General features: G+C 38.6%; 1 protein-coding gene across 1 annotated transcript; it reads left to right on the forward strand.

The window, feature by feature from the left end:
• The first annotated feature begins 237 nt into the window (after nt 1-237).
• On the forward strand, nt 238-26,904 carry rad18 (RAD18 E3 ubiquitin protein ligase). Its single transcript, XM_031855326.1, has 13 exons — nt 238-395; nt 2,687-2,765; nt 3,390-3,451; nt 3,647-3,717; nt 7,456-7,886; nt 8,838-8,937; nt 10,070-10,257; nt 10,616-10,686; nt 11,563-11,623; nt 16,174-16,305; nt 16,611-16,737; nt 18,371-18,415; nt 21,941-26,904. The coding sequence occupies exons 1-13, from the start codon at nt 345-347 to the stop codon at nt 22,038-22,040; spliced, it is 1,518 nt and encodes a 505-aa protein (XP_031711186.1). The 5' UTR covers nt 238-344; the 3' UTR covers nt 22,041-26,904.

The following is a 26,904-nucleotide window of genomic DNA, read 5'->3' on the forward strand; positions in this document are numbered from 1 at the left end:
ATATTTATATATATATAATTATTATTATTAGTATTTCATTTTTTTAAACATAGGCTATTCTTTAGACATAGAAAAGCTACAAAAAGACTGAATCTGAACGATTCATCAAACAAGTTGGTTGTAAATCAATAGAGTATAAAGTGCTGTTATTTGTGGTTGTGCGTCCATTGAATCGGATCTAGAACTTATATTTCTTTGTTTACGAATCTGGACCTCCGACTCAGCGGATGTCGTCAAATGACGTAGGTGGCGTCCTGTATCAGCATGAGCGGGACTTTGAGTTCTGATTACTGAAACAAACGTTTTGTGGTTTTCTCTAGCAGCTGCCCTTTTGTTTACCAGACATGGCGCTACAGATTGAAGCGGATTTACCACCTGGCTTTGCATGTCTGAAAGTAAGTTGTATATTTATTGTAAAACCTTTTGCTAACATGGCAGCTATTGACTCTTAGCTAAATGAAAACCCCCCACAGCTAACGTTAACGTTACATCTATAGGATGCCAACTGACGTTACCTCACGAGTAACGTGTACGTTACAATTATAAAGACATTTAGTTGAATATATATAACTTAACTAATCATCCAGTTCTTTGATCTACAGTTGTAGCTAGTACTTACTAAACATATGCTAACGTTACATTAGCTGTAACACAGGAGATACGCAGTTAACGTTTTTGAACGGTTAACTTACGTTATCGCTAAAACCAAACACAAAAAGCATTGGTGCTATAACGTCATCCTGCCAAAACAAACAAATACCCAAAACATACTTAGCACGGGCTCCCATAAGTTGGCGCTGAGTTATTTCGGCTGTACATAATGATAGATAGATAGATAGATAGATAGATAGATAGATAGATAGATAGATAGATAGATAGATAGATAGATAGATAGATAGATAGATTTTATTTCAGACTCAGGCTCCATAGAGACAAACAATAAAAGTACATAGGCCTAGCAATGCCTTACAAAGAGACAGCTGCACCAATGTCGCCACAGCTGGGACTGGTAGCGTGTGGTGCTAAACCTTATGTTGGTTAAAACAACTATGATCCCATTTTCAGTCATTCAGTCGACAGATGAATTTGTACATGAGATTTCTTAAAACAGTTTGGAAAGTGTTGACTCGTGCAGCCACAAACATTTCACTAGCACTACTCCATCTCGGTTTCTTTAAAAGTATTCTCATGGTGTCATTGTAAGCTACTTGAAGTCTCTGTAAGCTCTTTTTTTTGTAGTTTGACCACAAGTGTGCAGTGTAGAGTGGTGTACAATATGCTCTGAACAGAGACATCTGTACACATACCAAATTTGCGTGAGAGAATGTTTGCTTGTGCATACATCATACGACATTGCCTAGAAATGTCGTTATCATCGGTCATGTGTTCTGTTATAAAATGACCAAGATATTTTACTTCACCACAGACGCCAAGATTATTGTCAGACAATTTGAAGTCGGGGAAGTTTAGACATTTGTCCTCTTTAGTTCGACAGATCAGGATAGCACTCTTACTGGCGTTGTATTTGATGTCATGTTCCACACCACACACAGTACATATAGTGAGGAGCTGCTGAAGACCAGCGCTAGATGGACTAAAGATCACCAGATCATCTGCATACATGATATGATTAACCAGAGTATTTCCAATCATGCACCCAGTATTACAGGCTTTCAATTGCTTGGACAGATCATCAATATATAGATTAAACAGAATTGGGGACAAAATTCCCCCTTGTCGGACACCATTGCTAACCCCAAATGGGGCTGAGACACTTTTACCCCATTTTACATGCATAGCCTGGGCAGCATACCAGTAAGCCAGAATTCTCACAATGTATGTGGGGACACCTCTTTGGCTCAGTTTAAAAAATAACTTACTATGATTAACACGATCAAAGGCTTTGGAGGCATCAATGAAACACATCAAAACTGATGAGTTTTGACCTCTGTATTTGTTTACAATTTCCTTTAAGGCATATATACACAAGTCAGTGCCATGTTTGGCTTTAAAGCCAAACTGGTTATCTGTGGAGGTGATAAAGTCATGTATTCTGTCCAGCAGGATTCTTTCCAGGACTTTTGACAGTACGCTGGCCAAAGCAATGGGCCTGTAATTCTCTAGGCTACATACTTTACCAGCTTTGTTTTTCATGACTGGCACTAAGAGAACAGACAGCATTGAGTCTGGTAACAAGCCGTGAGTCATGAAGCCAGTAAAACAAATGGCGAGGAGAGGAGCTGTTTATGATTATATCATAAACAGTTGACGCTTGTGAAGTGACTGTCCAGAGAACATATGACTTGTGCAGTAAGTTATGCTCTCGGGTGTGGAAGGCTTCCAGATAAAGTTCCCTTCTGCATGAATGCGTTTGAAACTCCTCGCCAACTTCAAGCCCAATCTTCTTAAAGGGAAATCACCGACTACGATTTGTAACATTACACTTACACGTTACGATAAATCAAATGTTCTTTTGAAGATGTAAATACAATCTTTGATTAAAAAATGTAACTCTAGCTTAGTTTCACCTGCAGACGAATCATTGTGGGTCTGTGTTTTAAAATGTCTGTTTCCTATAGATGTAAAATGCATTGACAGTTTTTTTTGTATAATATTTGGTTACTGGTAAATAACTAATAGTTGAGCTGTTTTATTAGTGTTCACTGTGGTCTTTTCTCATCTGCAGAATGTTGATGCCCTGCTTCGATGTCCCATTTGCTTCGACTTTCTAAATATTTCAATGATGACTAAATGCTCTCACAACTGTAAGTAACAAGTAGAGCAGCTTCTGAGATAGCTCTGGTGATTATTATCTTAATTAGAAGCAAATCATTTACAAGAAATACAATTCCTTTTTAAAAGGTCCTTCTGAAAGTAATTTCAAAGCAGTAAGAGGTGAACATTTAAATGACAATTGGTGTCTTTCCAAATTAATGGGATGTTGTGAGTGTGTGTGTGTGTGTGTGTTAGCTACTTCTACAAATAGTGTATGTAATCTTTGGTATCGTTTTTATGATGAGCAAAAGAATCATTCAGTAGTCATCATGACTTTCTGTCCCTCTGGATCCTGCTGTTGTCTTGACAGTAATAACAAAGAGTGAGTTCCCTGCTTTAAGTGGAAGCAGGTTTATTTTAGGTGAATCCATCTTTGTCTGCATGTATTTGTGTCCAAAGACGTGGCATTCTTATTTGCTCCAGAATTTAGCTTTGTGATGTATACGAGTGCACCATCAGACTCCTCAAATGTGGATTGAATACAGTTGTGCACTACAGAGAACCTTTTTATGTGTATTGTTCAGACCAAATTATCACTGAAAAAAGTAATTCCTCTACCTGTTGGCTAACAAAATGATGTGTAACATGCATTTTGTTTGCATTTAATTTTACAGTTTGCTCCTTGTGCATCAGAAAATTTCTTTGCTATAAATTGCAGTGTCCAGTTTGCAATACAGTAAGTATAAACTTGACTTGAATGTGTAACTGAGCCCCCAAAGCAATTTGCATAATCATCAGGGTCATTAGCTCAATATAGATGACACAATTACAGGTCCTCAACTTTCACAAATGCATGTTATCGTCTGTAATTAATTGTATTAATTTGATAAAGGAGACAGCATCCTTCATACCTCGCCTCTCTTTCTTTCAGCAAGCAACTGAACAAGATTTAAGAACCAACCGTTTATTGGATGACTTGGTCGTAAACTTTCAAGCTGCAAGGTAACCACACAATGCATCATAAATGGTTACCAGTAAACCAAACCTGTTTTGGTATTGGTTTTGAATTCAGGGTACTGCCGTCATGACGAGCAGCGAAGATTTAAAAAACAGAATCCTGCCCGTACCACATTTTGTCCACATTAACAAATCCGCAAACGGATACGTGATGCTGGAGTCAATGAATTACTGTTTATTTGGTCTTTAGTAAGCGATGCCACTCATTTATCATCTAAGTACTGTTAAATCCAAGTATGTTTCTGGCCTTCTGCACACCAGCTCAGATGGAGAACAAATATATAAGCAATTTATTTTAATACACCCATATACAGCAAACAATAGTTCTTACATTTAGTGTAATTATTTTGCCCACAGAGACAGAATTATGAAAATGGCAGATCAGGAAATACATCTTACTCTACAATCCATGTAAAAGCTCTTTACCAAGGGCACAGGTGCATCGCCTGAGCGTCCCTCCAGTTTGTATCGGCACGGTTCTAAGAACTGACAAGAAAAACGATTATTAAATGATTTCAAGAGATCCCATTGTTATTGAAAAGATTACAGTATGTCCACAAGGGAACCAATTTCAGTTTTTAGCAATTTATCAGCATTAGGGAAACAATTGTAATTGCCTTCTAGTAATCTACTTTTGATTTAAGGATTCTCTGTAAATCAAATGGGGATTTTATTTTCATCATCTAAAGTCATTCACAGTCGTCTTTGTATTGCACTTGTACGTGTGCTGTGTTGCTGTAGGGCTGACCTTTTTTCATTACAGCAGGATGAGGGCCTAGGGAGCAGTGTCCATAGCCGGTCTCAAGGAAATGAATTGGTCCTTTAAATTTTCGTTTTTTCCTCCGGTGACACTTATCACAGTGTCGGAAAACAATTCCTTTAACTTGAACACGTGTGCAACTAGCCACATGCTTGCACTATTTGGTTCGTCTCAGGCAGACTGATAAAAGTTGATAAATGTGCAATATTAATATCAGAAGGTCACCCCAACCCCTGGGATTATTTATCCCTGCTGGTCTAGGGTCATACTCTCTTTCTCATCCTGTAATCCTCACTCTGCACCCATCTTAGTCTTGTTTTTTTCCAGTGAAAAGATAACACAAAAGGACAACAGAAAAGACATCTCCTTAAGGAAGTCTATGAACAGAGTTTTATGAGTGATCCATGTTTTTGTGTGCGTTATAGCATCTGTTGAGGTAAAAAAAAAAAAAGAAGAAGCTGAAGATAAGCCTGCTTGACAAACCGGCTCCTTTTCTGTTCATCAGAGGGCATTGTCCCTGAAAAATCACTAAAGAAACAACTCAAGCTAAAATCAACAGAATAGTTTCTTCAGTGAAGTCCGGCCTAATCTCGATTTAATATCTGAATTCTGTTATCAGTCAGTAAGTTCCTCCTTTCCATCAATCATGACAATGATTATCATCTGTGAAAGGTCTCTCTACGAACTGTAGACCTTCCGATTGTCATCACTGTTATAAATGAGTGGCTTACGCAGCTTCTCTTTCCTTTGGGTTTTAATTTCCTGTTGCGTAGCATTGAGCATCTGAAAAATGGGATTCCATGACGTTGTCTTAGAACGTTGTCGCTATGTCGCAATACACCTGTCTCGACCAATATAGGAATAGTTTGTTTGCTCTGAAATAAATATACCACACTTTTGGGCATGTGCAAAAACCTGTCTGCACAAAATGATACAGGGACGAATGTGTAGATTTCTCTAGCATCTGTCCATGTAGTTGCTATGTTTTCTGCTTTAGAAGGGTTTTTGGACAGCTTCTTACATTTTTCATTGTGGAACTTACTGGAAAACTGCATTGGGTGGCTTTAATTTAGTGCAATTAAACTAGAGGCCTATTTCTATAGCCAACCACAGCGATTATTGCAGTGCCACACTGTTATCACAGTAACAAGCTACCTCGTAGTCTCTCCTCTGACTCAATGAACTCATTGAACGAGGTAGAAATGAAGGTTGTACATTAGCGTCAGACACTGCTATTTCATTTATTTACACAATTGCCTTACAGTACATGTTGTTTCCTTGAACTTAGCCGTTTTCCTTTGTAATGGGCGAGTGTCTTCAAACTTCTGAACAGCTGTAGTCTATGGCTCTTTTTGTTTGACTCCATTTATTGTCATTAAAATACTGCATATTTAAATTCCATTAAAAAATTATTATTGAGAAATTTGGACAAAGTAATCACATGGAATTGGAATTGGCAGAGGGTGTTGAAAGGAGTGGGGGGGGTCAACAATCGCTTGTGTGTTTTAAGGTCACTAACATCTGGTGCAAACTGCCCTCGTAGGCAGCTATCTTTGCACTTACAACCCAGTTGTAATTGTAAAAGATTATTCTTCACGTTGTAGAGGAAATCAATAAGATAGGCCAATTTAAGTTCAATTAAGTGTGTGTAAATTAAGTAGATGGTATTGACTTGCTTTGGTTACTTCAGGTTCAGGCCTGGAAGATCAATGTAGTTTCAAGCGAAATGCCTAAACGTCTGTGCCTCTCAAATAGTGAATATTGATGTTTTTCTGATCTTTTGTAACCAATTTTATATGATTATTTCTGTGTCCTTACTCTATCAACCTTTAAAAGCCTCGGTTTGCAGTCACTGCAAACACTTCCGTATCTATTTCATCCTGACTCACAGAAACAATGGAATAGGTACTTGAATTTGTTAAATGCTTCTATTGATATTTCTATAATCTGTCTAGTCTCAGGCAGATAGTGTTTAACATTATTTAAAGATTTCTTTTTATTTATTGCTTGACAAAGAGCAACTTTTAAACTACTTGAAATTGAATTACTTTGGTGACGAATGGGTCTCGTCGTAACCATGATGTAATGTGTGCTACTGATTCTAAATAGGTACTGCGTCTCTAACCTAGCTCTTCTGGCTGGTGTCTTCTCTATGGCAACCGCCTGTAAACTGCTGAGCTACAGTAGTATTTAGAACCATTTGACAAATGAGGCAGAAACAGTTGGGGCAGAAACTAATGGCTCTAATGTAAAGTGATGACAGTACATTTGTATTATCCAAATTGTGTTTAACAGGTCAGTACAGTTAAGTAACACAGCAGATACAACTGAAACGTTTCACTTTGTAACTCAAAGTGATTGAGGTACTTTTCATACACCTTCTGTTTTTTGCTTACCTTCTCTAAATATAGTACAAAGCATTTGTTGCGATACAAAATCAAAGTTCTAACGGGCTGTATGCGGTGTTACAAAACGAATGGAGCGTATTTCCTCCAGATCTTTGCAGTGAGAAAGAGGAGGTGTTTCCATGTGACATTTGTGCAAAGTGGCTTTGGCATGTGTGTGTGCGTGCACCTGCTCTGATGGGGACAGCAAGCACAAATTAGTTCTAGATATGGAAAGCGGAACATTACACACCTCATTGGTTCCCGTTTTATTGCCAAGTAATGGCCCAGCTGAAATTTGTTTGCTTTCCACATTTCCAAGACTGTAGCCAAAGTGCCTACTTTTTCTCGCTCCGCAGAAAAGAAGCGAGATAATTGAGCAGGTGCAGTTTAACGTCAAAGGGCTCACTTTACTGTCTACAGTATTTATTGACTCTTCTTCTCTCTTTAATGGGCTCAACTATAAGTCCTTTACACTACATAATATACTTTATGTAAGTATACTGCACATTTGTGTTTTTGAAAATGCAACACACACGTTTTAATTCACATGCCCTTTTGCCTTTTTTGTTTTTCTAGGCAGCAGTTGTCAAAAGTACATTTTGAATCTCCTCCAATATCGCCAAGGACCCCAGCTTCAGCTGTCAAATGCAGAACTCCCAGAGAGATGGGCCAGAAGTGTAACGGCTCAGTTTTGAGTCACTTTTTCCAAAAGAGGCCTAAAACATCTCCCACTAAGAAAACCCAGCGAGACGGTTCTGTAGCTCAGTCTGCTCAGCGGAGGACAATACAGACGGCACACACCCACAATGCAAATGACGCTGACCTACATTCAGCAACTGATCAACATCCAGTGGTTGTGAAGGAAGAGCCGATGGATGTGGAGGTGGCATCTATCCAGGGTTTGATGTCAGTCAAACAGGAAGCCGGAGTCTCGCACAGTATGAGCACCGGGGTTGAGATGACGCATTCTTCATCACCATCAAAAGACGTGAAGCCCGTAATCAAAGGTGAAGCCCTTCTACCTGTAGGTTAATAACGCTGAATCCATCCATTAGCTCACTGATTCATGTTCACAAGGCGACAGAATGGGTCACATTCATCTGTCGCATGTTCGCTTTTAATAATTGCGTACGGGAATCTCTTTCTATAAGTCTATGAAGCAGGCACAACATTAAGCTTTTCGGGCAATTTAAAAGAAGAGTATCATCTTCAGTATGTATAGTCCTTTTGGTGTATCTGTCTTAAAGATGCAAAATTCTAAATTCAGAACATTAATATAGCAGCAAACATGTGTTTGCTATGTAAAGATATAGTGAAGTAATGGTGTCTTGAGCAGAGAATGAAGTCGCTCTTCCTCTGTGTGTGTGTGTGTGTGTGTGTGTGTGTGTGTGTGTGTGTGTGGTGATCCAAGCAGAAATCTGGTGAGGACCCTCTCTTGTGTCCCCAAACTTAACAGAAAGACACCCTGAAGGATGCACGATGAAACTCTAAAACTGTTCTAGAAGTTAGCTTGGTATGGGAAATCCATTACAGTGTGAACAATAAGCCACCTTTATTGTTGTGTCAAAGTCATTTTTATGTTGGGTGTTGTGAGAGGAAACTGTTTTAAATACTTCCTGCTGGTACATTCAAGGATGTTCTCATATTACCAAGTCTATGCATGATCTGACGCGAGCTGAAACAATACGAAAACGTACGGTATACTTCTTCACAGTAGTCGGTGAACATATTGTCTTTTAGCAAAGGATTGTTTTACGTCTTGCTGTTGGTCAGTAAGTGTTGCTGTTTTTAGATTGTGGGTATTTTGTTTAGGATCAGCTCTTTATTTGTACTGTTTCCTATTAAGTGCATTGAGAGGGATGGTATGGTTTGGCACGGAAATGTAATGTGACATAGGATCAAAAAACGGTTTATTTTCAACTAAGCAGCAAATAATATCTTGTGCATTTTTTTTGCAGTGGAGTGCCCTGTGTGCTCTGTCAGTGTACCACAGCAGTTCATCAACAAGCATCTGGACACATGTCTTACCAGAGGAGAGAAGAAGGAAGGCTTGAGGAGGTAAAATACCAACTTAGCTGATCACTTAAATAAAGGCTGTCTGCTGCTGTTTGCTCAATAATGCTCTGTAGGGAGGTGGGACATAAGTACAACTAAAAGACACTTTATAGAGATCATTGGATTAAAATCTATTAATTAACAAAAAACTGTTAAGAATTGTCAATCTATGTGGTATGTGACTGTTTGGACTGGATTTTGTTTTTTCAGGGTTGATGGAGCTAGGCCAGCTGTTTTTTCCTGGCTTCTAGTATTTGTGAGAGGCAGTATGTACTGTAAATGTCCTGGATCTTCAGTATGTAGAGATAAAACCTGATATTGTGTACAAATGTGTGTATTCCAAAATGTGAACTGTAGCTTCACAGAAACATTCTAGACATGTACACATTTTATTTAACTACAGATCTTCACAATGTACATTGTCGGATGCACCGTCGGTTGACTTTATATGCACACTGTTCCTGCTATCTGTCCTTTCCACTGTCTGAGAAGATAGTTTCCTCTGAAAGTGCCTGTGTATTGTTTTTACTTGGAAACTTGAAGTCATATACTCTTGTTATTGCACTTTTGTTTGCTGAAAATGACAGAATTACTGAAACTATACAACAGCACTTATTACTGTATTTGTAGTATTGCCACCGACCTGGCTGCTCCTCTTGCTGAAGACAGGTTCTGTGACATAACTTGAGAGACTGATCCTCTCCCGCAAATATGATGTTCTGTTAAGGATTGGTCATTTTTGTTGCCGGGCAAAATACTTAATCTGAAGTACACCCTGATGTCATAATGATAAATTCAGAGGTTTTAATATTCTGGCCTCATGTAGTCAACCTGCATGGAGAGGATTCCTCTCGCTACCAACCTTAATCATTTACACTTAATGTCTTCTATTCAAGACAAAGTATGCAATATAATATAACACATTTGACGGCCTTGTATGAATTTAACAAGACTATAGAACCTCAGAGTGTGTTCCTCCACCAAGCTGACAAAGCTCGGTTATATATCATTAATCAATCATCTGCTTATGATGTCCAAGACTCTCATGTTGAACAGTTTTAGAAGTTTATTACGGCTGAGCATGTAAATGCCCCACGTTATATCAGGCGATTACTGAAATATATCTCTGCTGCAGCTCTCTTGGCAATGTGAGGCGTCCAATGACGAAGCTCGTGTACAACCTGCTTTCGATGCAGGAGCTGAAGAGGAGGCTGAAGGAGTGCCATCTCTCAATGCAGGGTTCCCGAGACCAGCTGATCAAAAGACACCAGGAGTTTGTCCACGCATACAATGCCCAGTGTGATTCCCTAATGCCCAAATCAGGTGAGGGCATTTGGTCCATTACACCATAGGGGTGATACTGTATTTAAAGTCAAATCTGAGATTTGTTTCTAAACACATTTTTAAACATTAAACACAAATTTCCAAAATGATGAAGACATTTTTGGACAGACATAAATGTAAAGGGTCTCTTAACTTGTTGGCAGAGGCATACATCCTATTTTTATGAGACAATAACATATGTTGAAGATGTATGTAGACATTTGGCATCACAGGTTGTGTTTTGTTTGACTGGTATTCCCAGGATTTGCCTCAAAACCCTTTTTTGTTCAATTGTAGAATTTAACGGGCAATATTTGTGATCCTAAGACGAATAAAGACTTTTTTTCCTTGTCAACAGCTGAAGATATTGCCAAAGAGTTGGAGGCCAATGAGAAGATCAGGAATCAACTGCAGGGGAAAGCCAAACCCGTGTGTAGTAACAGCTTAATTGGATATATTGTGGGCTTGAATTGTACAGCCCCAAACGCACTGAAAGTGATAAATGTAGCGCCTCATTTCACGCACATCAATTGGTGCTCCTGTTTCCTGTTTCAGATTTTAAATGCCAACACCACAGAAGCAGAAATATTTTAGGAAAAGGTTGCTGTTTAGGTGAGGTTCTATATATTAAAGATAACCATTAATACGTTGTCTTTTAAATCATTGATATGAAAAGAATGAAAGTTTAACTAGAAAATGTGAAATTGGCGTCACACGATCGTCTAGATGGAAGACTTATCACTTTGGAGTTCTTGGAATATCAAAACTCTTAGTCCACTCGCTGTTGTACAGTGGTGTTACAGAGGGAAGCTTCTCTTGCCTCATAAACAATCTCTGGCTGAGTACAGACACTGTCCTGCAGAGAAAGCACACAAACCAGCCATCAAGTCACAAATGGTATTAACGTTAAGCGGTGGTAGCTGATGGGACCGACTGCCAGCGTTGTTTGTCTTTTGAACCAGCGACAATAGCAGTATTATTAATATTTTTTCACAAAATATCATCCTTTGGGGAGAAATCTTTAGCATTTTCTTCCTTTCAGCTCTCTCTTGACAGATTTGCGGCTGCAGAAAAAAACCCAGCTTTAATCGCTGGGTCTTCATTTGACTCCAAAATTGAAACAAGGTTGGAGTAGGTGCATGGCCGTTTAAAACAATAGGTGTACTTCAAAACGTGCACGTCGGACGCTTTCAGTGCGTTTGGGCCTCATGATACTCTTTCCTCTCAAATGTACCCTGTGGAGTATTAATAAATATATATACGTATATATGGTTAATGCTAATGTATGTTTTTGTCAATTCAAAGGTCATGGTTTTCGCAAAGAATCAGTCCGAAAAGGAGATCGATGAGGTGCATTCAAATTACAGTAAGTGATGTTTTTTCACTATGAATCTGTTGACACCTCAGGGGTTTGACTCGTCAAGCTGGCAGCTTAAAATCTGTGAACAAAGTTCAACTGATGAAATTGCTTTGCATGATTTTACATGTTCTGTTAAAATATGCATGTACGGTGTGGGGCTGCATGTAAGGAAATTGCTTGTCAGAATACTGCGTTTGTAGTTAATTAGCTTTGCAGAAAGATAAGTAAACTAGCTACTTGTATTTGACCACTTTCAAATGGTTAAAAATATCATCAAGTGCAATATAATACCACTACGCCTTTGCCAAGTGTACAAAAAGTGCAAACAAAATTCAATAGACCTAGAGTAAAAAAAACAACAAAATAATTTATTACATTATCCCAAATTACAAAATAAATGCCGTCAGTGAAATTGCAACTTTATGTACAATTTCCCCTCTTCTCTATGCATAGCCTCACTAATATATTTTCTGAGGATACATACGTTTTAAAGCCAACATTGTTTACTCTAGGAAAACACATTTTATGATGATCAACTTTGTTTGATGAAAACTGTTTAAATCTTTTGGCATTTATCTCATCACTGAGGAAAACATGTATAGATGATACTATGACTTCCAGTGGCTAGTAGCCGCGTGGCCAAACTGTGTCCAACTGTGTGGTTCAGTTACAAAAATATATGAACGCTGTCTTCTGTAGAAAAAGACGCATCAGACAAAAAAAGGCAAAATGTTATCTCAGAGAGACGGACCACTTTTTTCCAATGTATGAATTTGTTTTGAACTCTATATGAATTGACCAATTTTGTGTTCGCTGAAATGATTTGTAATGTTTCTTTCTCCTTTTTAACTGTTATTTCTTCGCACTTATGAATACTAAGACTGAAAAACATTTCGGTCTGGGTTGGTAATCTTCTTCAAAAACATTTTTTGTTATGTGTTGAAATTCTCATTACATACTGACAGCCATCAATAGAGTGCTCTGCCACAAAAAATAAAAGGTCGAGTATCTGCGGCTGTCGCAGGACTGTAATTAGCCCGTCTACCTGCCCGTCTACCTGTCCGTGCACTTATTACGCGTCACCCGAGTCTTCCACAAGCTGCTATCTTGACAGCTATGCGTACTAACAATAGTTTTGTTCATTGTATACGTTCATTATATGTTTACGTTCATAAAGATAATTGTGGGGGAGTGGCTTTTAAGGGATGCCTAAAGAGACGGGATTTCAGTGTTGCTGATTTGGTGACTTTCTCGCTAGATGTATTGACTGTCGGAGCTATTGCTGCGAGATACTTTCACTGGAAAATAGTTTGCAACACTGGGACTGGGTTTTTCGGTTGGGTAATTAAAAAAAATATATCGTACATTTGCTAGCTTTTTAAGTTTAAGATTACCAACCCTAGCTTTAGGAGGGCGACTCTATTGAGTTCTCCTGTTGGCGTGAGTGTGCAGCTGTGAATCGCTTTTAAAGATAAGGCTAGTCAATATAAGCAGGCAATGCAACACATCTATTTATCAATACGGTCAGGACAGCATTGCTAGAGAAAGACTTCATTAGCTTCACTTTTATTAAACGGTTTATGTTTACAGTATGATATTGACTCATGTCAAAGAGGGATATTCCATACCAAACTTTAATAAGGACGTAACAGCCTCTATTAAAGTAATCAGATATACATACAGAATCACAGTGCATGTAGAAATGTTGCATCATTCAAAATGAATCATCTATTGCACTCACTCCATCGACAACATCTTTGAAACTACAAGCACTATAACTTTCATTCCTTTGTCTTCTTGTAGTTATTTTCCTTTTCATTGCCTCTTAGATTTATTCTATGTCCTATGCATTGCTCTGTGTCTGTGTTTGAAAGGTGCTGTACAAATAAACCTGGCCTTGCCCTCACGCTCATGAGACAAGAACAGGAATTCAAGGCAGCATCTTAGATTTGATCAGGGTTTCCCTCAGGACGTTTCATTAAAATACTTCCTTTTTTGTACTTATCTGAAGGGTAATCCTTTTTGATGATTTGATTCTTCTGTAAGAATACCTCAAACTATCAAATGGCAAAACTCGAAACCTGAAGAGTTCAAAGCTTTGAAGCTTCATTCAAAACTTTCTTTTTTCATGTCTTTTTGTTCTGGTTAAACATAAGATTTCTCCACAGTTGCAGATAAAAGTCAGGCTCCACTAACATTAATATTATTTCCAACTTGTGTGATCCAAACAGTTCAAATAACTCTAGAGCGTTGTAAAGTCCAAAAAAAATTTTTTTTGTTTTTTTTATCAAACTAAGTGTTCCGCTTCAATCCATATTCGTTGGCACTTGCTGCACTCAAAGAGAGACACCCACCTATATTTAACACAGTGGTCTGGCAGCAATCTAACAGCACCATCAATTACATTTATGTAACCACAATAACCTTAACAGAAGATGTTCGGCACAACAATGCAGGACACAAGCTTGATCTAGGAAGGATTTAGAGGTCTTGTCGGTAGAATATGTCTAAATATTAGATGTGCTTTGGGCATCTTAATGAAAGCTTATGACGACAATTTCCAAAGCAAAGGCTTTTTAGACCAATCAATGCATTTCTTTTTTTCCATCTCTCGGCTGGCAATTCAGTAGAAAATCCATTTGAGATCTAAATCCATCGGCATGAGATCATCTTTGTCGAATCTTTGTTATTGTTGCGTGGTTGAGCAGTGGAGAAGTTGACACTGTTCTTTTGGAAACTGTAAAAGTAATATTTACAAGTCTCCAACAAAATCATTACGATTTTGCATATTCAATGTGTCGCCCAGCGTTAATATCAAACTTACTTTATTCTGTCTGGGAGCCAGCCACTATCGGCTATCAACAGAAACAAGCAGAGCTGCGTCTCCAGTGAGTAATGTAGCAGCAAGGGGCGGAATGGAAATATTTAAAATTGATGAGATTTTGCCTGAGTGAACCTGTTTCTGAAGACATTCTTTATTATGATACGTAGGGTTACGTGGCTATTTAAGTGTCCATCTAAGATTTTGTTATTCCATTCGATATGAGCGCATACTGCAGATAATCACTCAATCACTCATACAGACATACGAAGGCACAGACGTCCACTGTAGACCAGGTCTGTGTTTTTATCTTAAAGGGCAGAGGTCAAGCAAAAACAGCAGCTTTAGGGAACATTATCCAAAGTGGTGATGTCATGGTTGAACGAGATAAAAAGCTTGTTGGAAATAACTCTGCAATGCTAACTTTGAAATTGGTTGAAAGAGGGTTGTGACTCACAGTAGGTAGGGTCTATAAATAGCTGCAGTGGTGTGATAACCTCTTGATTTATCAGAGGAGGATGTGGATGACTCACTCTGCTAGCATTGAAAATGGTGAATGAGCAGACAGGAAGGTGAAAGGAGCACACACCGAATCCACCGGTGGCTTGCAGCCTTTATGACATTCTTTTGTTAATAATACAATCAGCAGCTGGTTATTTAGAAAAAAAAATCTTAGAACCCAGAATAGCAGCAAGGAAAATCCTGGAAATCCTGCTTTGGGAGACCAGCCCCGGAGATGTTTGTTATAGTTTATCCACTATCCGGCAATGTTAAAAATGCAATATTAACCCTTTGCATTTTGCAATGCCTGATGGAGTCTACTGTAAAGCTGTGTTCTGCATTCCCGCATGTCTGTAAAATGAACCTGGTGCATGAAATGTCACCATAACTTGTAACCCACAAAATGCACAACTGTCTAATTCTTACAAGCCTGTAAACAAAAATACAAACAATACTACATTATGTACTGTGTATTTGGAGCCACACACGGGTAAAGCTTTGCAAATGAATTGGCTAATTTCCGTGTGAGAATAAAGTACTGCTTTGCTCCTGAAGATATCAGTGACAAGTCTGAGGTAGTAGAGTTGTTCCTTGTGTAGATCACACGAGTGTTAATTGCAGTATTATTTCTCTCACTTCTCTGTTCTCCTGTCTTTGTTTGTAGGAACATCACAGATGTGCAGATGCTTATGTAGGAAGTGATTCAATTCTTCTTTTTGCCTGCGTCTGTTCACAGGCAGTTATAATGTATTTTCAGTGACTGTTTGGCCTCCACCAATGTAATTTAGGGATTTTGTTGCCACAGACATCTTGGACCTTGCATCTGTGGTGTTACGCTTTAAATACAGAATAAAACCTTGTATTTCTCAAATATATTCAACCTTTCAAGGTTGTCATTTCAAAGTATGAGTCTGATCGGCCTGATGCGTTACAGATACTGTCTCACAAAGAAAAATGAGCCCGCATTCAATATACATTTTAATTCATGGTAAATTCCCAAACAACATTTTCTACAGTAGCCTATTTGTGGGAAGTTATTTCTTTGTATTTTCTTTGATCCACGACTAGGTGGGCTGTCAACTCAGCATTTTCAGTGACCCTAACCATAAACGATAAGATAGTGTTGCATTAAGATCATTGACTAGCACTCTGTACCTCAGATACTGCTGCATAATTAAACATGATGTCCTTTTATTTAAAGCTATTCCATCATATATCCTATTTTTTCCTGCAGGGAAGAAGCACAACAGTGACTTTTCCCGCCTGATTGCCCAGGTTCGGTATCGCCTAGAAGCCCCCAGGCCGACTCGTATCAAACAGAAAGTCACTGTGGAAGAAGAGGATGCACAGAAAACACCCTCGGCAGGTAGTGCAGCACTCATTACCTTTCTCAAGGAATAAAATGTACTCTAGCCACAGGAGATGTTTAAATAAGTGGGACTAACTAATTGAATTAATATATACTATGCTATATACAAATTGAAAAAGGCACAACAAATTGCGTGACACTGTCCACTGTGTGAGAGGCTACAGATATGTAACAGTACCAACACGACCTTAAATCTACTTCTGATTGTATGCACACCCCCTTTTGACAGGTCATTCCTCCACTGTTTAATTCTCCCCGGGAGTCTGACACAATGATGAACTATGCATGTGTGCCTCCTCTAGATCAAGTTGCAGAATCAAAGAGCGACTCAGTGATGAAGGTAGAAGACAGAGAATCAGACGTGGAGCCATCTGCGAGAAGGATTGAATTGTCCTCCAGCCCCACCTATAGTGACGTGTCCATCAGCAGGTGAGCCCTAGATAGTGGACACATCCTGATTCACTGACTGGAGGTCACAAACTCAAAGCTTTTTGTCAAGGTTGAGTCAGATCCTTATTTTTGACCACCTTTCTACAGTTTGAATATATCCAAGTGTAATTTCACAGTGATCATGTTAGAGGAAAGCAATGCTTCCTCTTGTATCTCTTTCAGTTCATAAATCCTCAAGGAAAATCGCTGACTATTTTTGTTTTAGAAATATTAATGTTGCTACCGTTTTCTAGTGTATTAACTTATTTTGCAATTTGTGTGGCAATCTGCTTTTAACCTCGTTATATTTGCTAGAGTGTTAAGTGTTTTTATCCAGTGCATTTTGTCTATTTTAGTCCCCATTCCAATGAATTTCTCTTTCTTTTGGCAGCAAACTCGTGTCTTGTCACCATTTGTGACGTATGAATAAATCATGTCTTTACACGTCCTTTTAAAAGCAGAATTAATTTAATTTCCTTTCATCATTCACTTAGAAATGCACAGAAACTGTCATTTTATTGGCATTTCTGTCCTATGTTGCAACCTCGGTATACAGAGGTGAGTGTAACAAGAGAACTCCAGACATAAGCTATATGTTTCTGCCAGGGTAGTTTTAACCAGCTGAACAGTCTACATGAGTTTGTGTATGAAATAAAAAGAAAGCTGCAGAACAACTTTGTCATGTTGTGGAAGCCTTTTTATTTGGAGTGCTGAAGATTGACAGAAATGAGACCAGCTTCACAGTAAATAGGCCAAATCATTTCAGCTCAGCATCACGTTCTGTGTACGAGTGTAATTCAGGCATAGGGAAAGAAGAATGTTCCTTTGTTTTCTATGAGTAAGAAAATACAAACGATGACAAAAGTTTGATTTGGTTCCAGCCGTCTGTCAGCGTTTACATATGTGCTTTGTGTTTTCTTGAGGACGCTGTTTTGCAGATGAACTCTTGGTCTCATTTTAGTAGCGAAATTTTATTAACAAAGATTTGGCGGACATGTCCTCCCTAACAGCCTCATGTCTCCTGCAGTCACTTTCAAGGAGTGGTTGGGAAGGGAAGAGTATCAAACAGTATAAATTATTCAATTATTGGTTGCATTAAAAGCCATCAAACCACAGTAATGATGTTAACAAATATATTACCGCACAGGCAGTTACGTGATTTCCCCGAAGTTGTAGTCTAGAAATAAAATCTGCAGGTTTTATTTGACGGGGACCGAGAATAGACCTTCAAAAAGTGCTCTTGAGACCAAGACCGCTCTCAAGTACTACAACTCTGCCTCAATCAACTAAAGCCTCTTGGTATTGTGAACAATCGTATCTAATTTTTACTCCCTTTGAAGTAACATCTCTGACCATTTTTTCGGTGGTATGTTTATCTTGTCATTGGCTGACAGTTGGGTCTACACAACGTGTAATGCAGTGAAAACACCTGCTCAAAACACATGAGTTTAAAGAAAATTGGTACCATTCATAGTTTTCAGAGCATCACAGTATAATTAGAAATATCTCACTTTTATGGCTGTTACTTGGGACAAAACTAATGCAATATATTGAAACAGCAAATACCCTATATCAGTAAAACTGATGACATTTTCCTTCTTTTCTTCTGTTCACTCCCTCTTTTCCATTGCAGTTCTATTTCAGACATCTTCGGTCCAGAGCCTGCCAGACACCCAGAGTAAGTGGTTCTGCTGCCTTATTCTACTCTCAAGAAACCTTTTGTGATTTTAGTTTTTACTGTGCCATCCACTAATGCTACATATGCTACATACTGTTTTTTCCATTACAAGTAATTGCACATTTGTATTTATGCACAGATTGGATGTCAACACACTGTTGTCAGGAGTATCTGACACACAGAAAATTGACACCTTGAGTTACATTAGTTTTACATTTAGAAAGTGATAACAAGTAGAACTGCAAATACTTGAGTACAGCCTTTAAAAACCATTAAGTGAAATGAAGACATTTTATTTTCTGATGACTATATTTATTGTTTTTTTTTAGTTGTTTGGTGTAGAAAATGTCAGAAAATGGTGAAAAATGTTGTTCAGTGTTTCCCACAATTCAAAGTTATTCAGTCTGCTGTCTTAGAGGAGTAAAGAAACAGAGAATATTCACATTTAAGAAGCTGGAATCAGAGAATTTTCCTAAAATAATTCTCAAACCAATTAATCGATTATCAAAATATTTGATTATTAATTTAAAAGTTGACAACTAATCAGTAATCGATTAACCGTTGCAGCTCTAGTGAGGAGTATTTGAAACCAGTCTGTCCATGAACAATGTTAAAACACTCTGTGACCTGACATTGTAAGTACTGTATTTATGGGAGTAGAGCAATGTAGATAAATAACATGCCATGCCCTTCTATCAGTTAAGAATGAAAATCCTAAAATCCCTCTTCTAAAACAAGAAGAGCAGCTAAGCCGCTCTACCGCCTGCTTTCACGAGCTTCTCACTCACTCAGGACAGGTTGTCCTACTCTCCTCTCTGAACGTGCAATATGATGCTTTTCCTTGAATTTGGGATCTTCACTTGTTATCGGAGGCAGCAAGATGGCACTCTTGTCAACAAATTGTTGGCAAATAGTGAATATTTTTTCTAGTAGTCAGAGTCCCTGAGCTATTGGTGATTGTTTGGACAACTTAACATGCCAGGAAAGATGATTTTATCCAATTATACTGTTATGTCAGCAACAGATGTTTATTGTCCAGGGTCAGCGGTGGTCATATTTCAAACCGACTATAGCTGTGACAAGTATTCTGAATATTGAGATTCAGTATTTGAAAGGCTGCTTTCTGTATTCAGTTTTATCCCCTTTATTTTTCTCGACTATTTACTGCCACATACTGGGCTGTTGCTGCTGTCATCTGCAACAAGACAAACGGCACATATCTCTTCACCCCAGAGGACTCGCATAAACAACTGCAGTGACCCGATTCTCATTTACTTGCGAACTGCTCACAAAGACAGTGAAGCATTCCGGTGTCACATTGCCTACGTCTTCTCTCCCTCTCTTGCTGGCGGCGTCGCCTTGTGCTACTAAACTAACCCTTGTCATTGGTGAGACAAGTACAAATAACAAACCATGAAATGATTCTAAATGCGTTTTAGTATTCCCAACCAGTTGACACTGTGTGCGCTCTGCTGGTGTCTTCTGTGCTTGTAAAAAAAGTATGAAACAAAATGTTCTTTCCATCAGGTAAGGCTGTATCTCCATCCCCCAGCCTCTGTCAGACTCTGGCAGTGATGACAGTGTAGCTGTTCCACACGTTGCACAGACTGCTTATAAGAAATCCGCTATACTAGGTTGTCTCCCTATCCTCCCCACATGTGGACTTCTGACCCAAATTCCATTGTTGGAATTTTGTTTTTCCTCTCCATCTCGTCAAGATGAAAAGCCAGAGGACCTTATCACCGGCTGGAGAGTAATATAGTATATCTGAAGTATAATCAGCTAAAGATTCATGTGAAGCTGTAAGTGGTTCCACATGGAAGATACTGTGGGTTCATGTTATCTGAACACTTCTTATGGAGAGATCTCAAGAGTCCACCAACACTACAGAATGAGCTGTGGAGCCCACCAGAGCTTACACGGTAGCAAGAAATATTGGTTGGGCAGAAAGTAATCCATAATGGTGAAAAAACGCTTATTTTGTGTTCCTGTGACAGCAGTGAGGTTTCTGTCAGAATAAACACAGAATCGTTTTAGTGTATTTTCTGAAAGAAAAGCACAGATTAGATTGTCTATAAAATTCTTTATGCACCATCTTTCTGTAGAATTAATGTAAAAGTTGACTTTAAAAGTGCTAAATGTGAAAGTAGTTGTTTTCTTGAATTCAAACAAACACCTTCCCAGGACTTCCTTTCACTTGGGTAATTTTCAATGAGGCACCAGCATAGGCTGAAGTGAGCTTGTTTTAAACTGTCGCAGTACATTTGTACTTTACATGTTGTGTCCGAGTGACATTTTAAGGGAAGAAACAAAGTGGCAAAGCAGGAGCCGGCCCGATAAACGCTAATGTCTGTCACTGCTTTACAAATGAACATGTGCCACATGGAAAGGCGGCAAGGTTATTATTGGTAATGTCTTCTGATGTTTTTATATAGTTTTGTATCATCAGTTTTTATGTGTGCCATCTTGTACTACGTTTACACTGGCAAAATGTAAGAATATAAAGTAGTAGTAGTAAATATTTTGATTAACCTACACCACTGACCTTGTAACAATTTGACCACAATTTAGTACATTGACCATACATGGTCCAGGGCAGTGCACATGATCACCTCTGCCTCATATTGAGCCAGGAGAACCCTGTCTGCCCATCTCAAGTCGAGCTAGTTAGACCTAACAATTGACTTTACACTTGTACAAGGGAGGATAAGTCCCAAAATAGAATAGTGTTTCCTGTCTCTGTGCTGGGTGGACTAAGAGCTTTGTGTTGACTTGTCCTATTTTAATTGGACACACAATGTTTTATCTAAGGGAGTTTTTCTGGGGTAATGCATTTGCTGGAGGGGTGTCAAGCAGCCTGTTGATCAAATGTTCTATCACTTCAGCAGCACGATAATCAAGTGTGAATGCACTCAGGCTATGCACCTGCCTCCATTCCTGTCAGATGATTGCAGTCTGCATAATATGTAGTATCTCAAAGTAAAGGGGCCTGTGCTGTTAATTGACTGTATAAACTGCTAGTTACATAGAGGCAACTAGTGGAAAACAGTCATACATTTCATTTTCTCATTTACCACATACATTATGACTATTGTGGTAGACTTGATCCAGCAAGATCGTAATAGTTTAAGTAACCATGTAGACCAGAAAATAACTAAATCTTAGATGTGATTAAATTCTAAGCTTTTCCCTCCCGTCTCAAATGTTTTCTCCAAGATATACACCGAGGATGGCAGCAGGGAGGAAGGCAATTTTAAGAAAACTATTGTACATTGATAATAATAACGTGTGGTCTTTATGGATCTGGGGCATCATAGTCGGTAGGTAATTTACTGCTGGAATCTTTTTTTATTTTTGGGGTTTGGTTGATTGTGTGTAGATACCAAGCAGCTAGTGTACGGCAACTGTATAGCAGAAGTTAACCAATGATAACGCCTTAATCACTTTAACCTTAGTTTTGCACATTTCTGATATTCTCCGTTCTCTAAAGACTAAAAGGTTATCTCTGAAATTGATCTTTCATAGAGACACAGAGAGGACCTCAGTCCAAAAGCGAGCATCCAGCATGAAGAGAGACAAAGCGGCTTCATCACTCGTCGGTGGAAAACGACGGCGCAAGACGTAAGGCTTGATGGAGGAAAGGGAGGTAGAGAGAGTGAGATCTCTTACCTTCCAGATCAATACCAATAAACTGATTACTGAAGTTCAAGAAGTGATCTTTATGCACATTCCTGTCCAGCATTTAATTTTTCTAAAGTAGTACTTTTCAATATGTGTCATCATGGTATGAATACATTTAGTATTTTAAAATACTTTGTGGTCTTGTCGTCCATGATGAGCTCTGGCCCCCAACATTTCTTCATGTTACTCGAAGAGTATGGAGGCTGTAAAATCAATACTTGAATTTATTCGAACACTACTAAGTGTCGTAAAGATTTAGTTTCTTCTTAGTTTTACTTTTTGTTCATAGACATAAGCAGAAGTTAACATCATTTCTACTTGTAACCAGTGTTCCCGTCACTATATAGTATTCTGTTGTAATTTGAATCCACATTATATTGTTTTTTTTATGTTTTTCTTTTCTTAATCTTATTTTTTCTTCTTCTTTATACCATGTTCTATGGTCCAATGTAATATTCTGTTGAGACTGAAATAAACCTGTAGCAGCATTTAATAGTTTTGCATTTGAACACTTTTTGTGTTACATAATTGACTTATCTTCCAACGTTAGCTGCACATGTCATCATAAATAGATTTTGGCACTTTGTACACTGTGTGCAAAGCTGCAGTTTTATACTGTGTGGTTGTGCTGGAACGTCTATTGAATCCCAAACATTCACTTTTTTTTTGTTTTTTTTTCTCTTCTCGATTGCTAACCTATCACCTCCATCTTCAAATTTTCCCTCAGATATTTTGGCCAACTCAGATTAGGAACTCAGCTGCGTGAGTTTTCTCTGTCATTTGCAATTTCTAAGCATGCAACAAATCTAGCTTTCAACTTGATTTGTTTTCTTTGAAAGAAAAGTAACCGGGGTCAGTTTAATTCAGGAAACCCAATGCTTGTGGAAACCCCAGGTCAAAGCAGCCAGAGTGTAAACACTGAAGAGGAGGAAGGTGGTGTTTATGTATGCGTGTATGGGAGAGTGAGCAGGAACATGTTTGGGAGCAGACCTTGATTGAAAACAGAGCTCGCCTCCAGTCCGAAACATGGTGCTTCCGACTCGGTTGTCTCTCCCCTCAGACAAAGCAGGGACACACTGACAGACATTGCTGGATTCATAACAACCTTACTTATTTTTTACTATACAATGATTCTGTTTGTGTCTGGTTTAATTAGCCGGGACTTCTGCCTGAATCTACAGGAGAGGTTTGAGTGCCTCCTGATCCTTGCCTTGATTTGGGATGCAGTGAAGCAGGCAATGATATCACTGATTCCATACACGCACCAAAACCACAGGGACTGCACCCTTTCAATAGAAATCCCAGTCACCTTATTTGTCTGTGTCTGGGTGGTTTTTGAAGGGGATATTTATCATCCGTCTAACTCGAGGTGAAGCAGAATTTAGATCTTATAATTCATAACAGCCCTTTCACCTTGGTCCTAACCTACATTTGCTATATTACAAATGCCGTGACAGCCTATTGAAACTGTCCAAACCTCCTAAGAAAGGATGTCAAATGTGAATGTCATGGTGAGGACTCAGAGTTGCAGACCTACAAGATTCAGCCTCGGGACCGAGTGTTCTGCATGAACTACTCAACCTGCCCCTGACAACAGCTCGAATTAAGCGCAGCCTCGAGGACGAAATGGCAGCAAAGTTAACAGCCCTCTTGTGGTTCAAATAATTTTGGTCCCCCTTTAAACAGTTGCCAATGGAGTGACTCATTTCTCTTGATCGAGCTTGAAGGAGTGCCCACACTAATAGGGAAACAAGGTTGGATGTCTTTCTGGTGGAGGAGAGGTTCCATTTTAAGAATTATACTTTTGCAGCACCCTTTAGGAAATACTTGAAATCTCAGGTCCATTGTAATTTTGTAATTGATTCATAATTAGCTTTGAGCTGAGCCTAGTATATAGAGCAACTGTCTTGGATGTGTACTCTTCATAGTGCTACAACGTGCTTTGCAAAGCATTGCACAGGGACATGGGTTTGTCCTGTAACAATGGCCATGAGATGATCTGGTTAAAATGTGTCTTATTGTCTTACAACATGAACTTCTAGCTGTATTGGACTCTATTGTCACATTGTGGCCATGTCCTCAGACCCCAGCAATTATATTTGTGATAACTATGATGTTACCATAATAGATAGGAATGATGACCTAAACTGCAAATAACGAGATCCAGGCTGCGAAATGAAATGAATTTTCCATTTAGAGATTCGTTTTCAGGTTACTGATTACATTAGTGCTGCAGTATCACTTTTTAAACCAAGCCTTCTCTTTGTAGAAACATGTAATCCGGTCAAGATGAGGGCCTGTGTCTCTTTGTTTTTTTTCAAACTCATTGAACTTCGGTTGAATAATAACAATTTAGTTGAGTATGAAATATGATTTAATTTGTGTGGTTAGATTCAAGCAGTAACTCCCAACTACAGAGACGTGATTGTTTTCTTCCTTGCAATCAAAAAGAAAACGATTAGGCCCGATGCCAAATGAATGCAATGAGCTGCCTGGTCTGATGACTCATCAGCAGCACCGGAGAGATCATGATGGACTTTATGGAGTTTATAGAGATGAGCCAACCTCAAACTAAATGTCCCCACACAGTATGTGTCCAAAATAAACACTAGCAGGCATATTTAGAAGAGTGAATTGCTTTGTTTGCATTCCTGTTTTCTCATGTATTTTTACATTGTATATTTTGTGACATCTTTTTATTTTGGAAGGATTCCACAGTACCTTTAATGTGCTTCTTGGCTGCGTCCAGCATCCTTGGGGACTTTCCAAAAAATGTTGAAGATTGTTTTTAATATTAAAATGTCATTGATATTCAGGACACTTTCACGCTTAACTTGAGTAAAAGCTGCTTTAGTTTTTGCCATCTGTAAGTTTTAATGAATGTCGATGAAAGGATGGAAAGTAATGAAAGACCTTAGGAACACTCCTGAGAGTGCTTTTGCTTTTGTTATAAGTGTGAGCAGTTTGATAGAGAGACGCAAGTCCTGTTCAATCCCTCGTCTTCTTGTCTGGAACAACAGCAGGCTTAAGTTTATGATTTAACACATCGCCGTTGAAAGGATAAAAAGACTGACAGACTAAATTACAGTCATTCACAGTATGAAATAGTTTCTGTCAGACATATTCTTCAATATAATGAACTATACATTCAGTGCAGGGTTATTTGCAACTGCAATTATCATTTGCCACAAGCTGCAAAGCATAAAAAGATCAGAAGCTTGTTTTTTTGTAGCTTTTTGAAACAGAAGTTATATAAACGTCTATCTGTGCGGCATACATACATCAATGTCTACTTTTATTGTGTTTTTGCCAAAGCTCAAGAAGTTCCTCTGTTCTGAGTGTGATCTTTGATTTAATTCCACCTCATGGTATGTTCATCTTTGCAAGACATCTAAATGGTGTATTGCATTAAGATACAGGTGAGAGAATCTGAGAAGATGTTAGTCAAAGTGAGTCTAGTTTAGCCTTGTGATCTTAGCCTAAACTGTTTAGACATGGTCACATCTGGTCTATTGACAGATCTGGCTTTTTGAAGATCCTTTCATCCGTTGAATTTTATCTTTACAGTTTGATATAAAACAGTCTTCGCAACTTGAATCTATGCATTTCATTACCTCACCAGATGGGTGCATGGTAATTTAGTTAATTGTACGCTAGGTAAGAGGAGAATGCCATCAGTGGTGCAATTGCAATGCATGTTGAATTATTAAATGTCGGCGGACAGATGCTGCATTCAGATAAAAATGCTGAGCGAATACATAATATGTCCACGATATGGTGAATTTCAACAGTGTCTGTTTGCATAAAACGTCATGATGCCGTACTTTCAACTATACACCGCGAAAACATGCATATGCTCCACAGAGTGTAGACACCTGGCTTACATGGAACAAAGATTTATATCTACTTTACATTTGGCTTCTTTGTGTGGATTTGAACAGATGATCCCATTAGTCTTCCTGGCTGTATCAATAGCCAATGCCATGTTTAGAGAGTTTTGGGGGCTTTGCATCAAAATGGCTATTGTAGCACTGAAGTATTTAGCCTCGGAAACAGAAATTGTCGTGAATACACGAGAGGATCCTTCATACTAAAGTGTGATTATGCAGTGTTACTCAAAAACAAAATCCTCCATAGATGTTCAGTGACATCCTGTTGATAAACTTGAATGATCTTTTGCCTTTCTGTTTATCCTAAACGGGGATTAATTCAGCATTCGACATGAGTATATTAACAGTTCAGCACAAGGATAAAGCAGTGATTTATTAGGATTTGGGTACATCACTGAATGCCAAAACTGTGCTCACAGTGACATAACATAACCCAGCTAATATTCATTTTGTTAAATAGAATTATGACATTGACATCAAAGTGTTTTGTTGGCCCTGCTGGTGTAGTTTTGGAGGCAATGTACTGTAACTGCTGAATAGTTCTATGATCGTTCTTTTTTTATTTTTCCTCTGGGAGAAGTCAAAGTTTGACGACTTGAATTACAAAGCCATATTTTACTTTATGGCTTCTTTGACTTTGAGAGACGTGAACGGGTCGCTCAGCAGCAGGCTGTGAATTGACTTGAGAGACCTCTTTTATTTGACGAGAAAAGTGAACGCAAACATCTAGCGGCACTCAAGTGTGATGAACCACCCTGCAGAGAAAAGCAAGCAAAAGGAGAGATTGTATCAACACAGATCACCTCCCTTTGATATATCTATGCCTGGAGTGTTGAAGCAGTATGGCATGACCCCACAGTTAAACCCACACTGTGGGGTTAACTGTGGTTTTAAAAGTTGCAACAATTCTTCTACCTG

Source organism: Anarrhichthys ocellatus, unplaced genomic scaffold (assembly GCF_004355925.1).
Source record: "Anarrhichthys ocellatus isolate YVR2014 unplaced genomic scaffold, GSC_Weel_1.0 scaffold1, whole genome shotgun sequence".
Classification (NCBI taxonomy): domain Eukaryota; kingdom Metazoa; phylum Chordata; class Actinopteri; order Perciformes; family Anarhichadidae; genus Anarrhichthys; species Anarrhichthys ocellatus.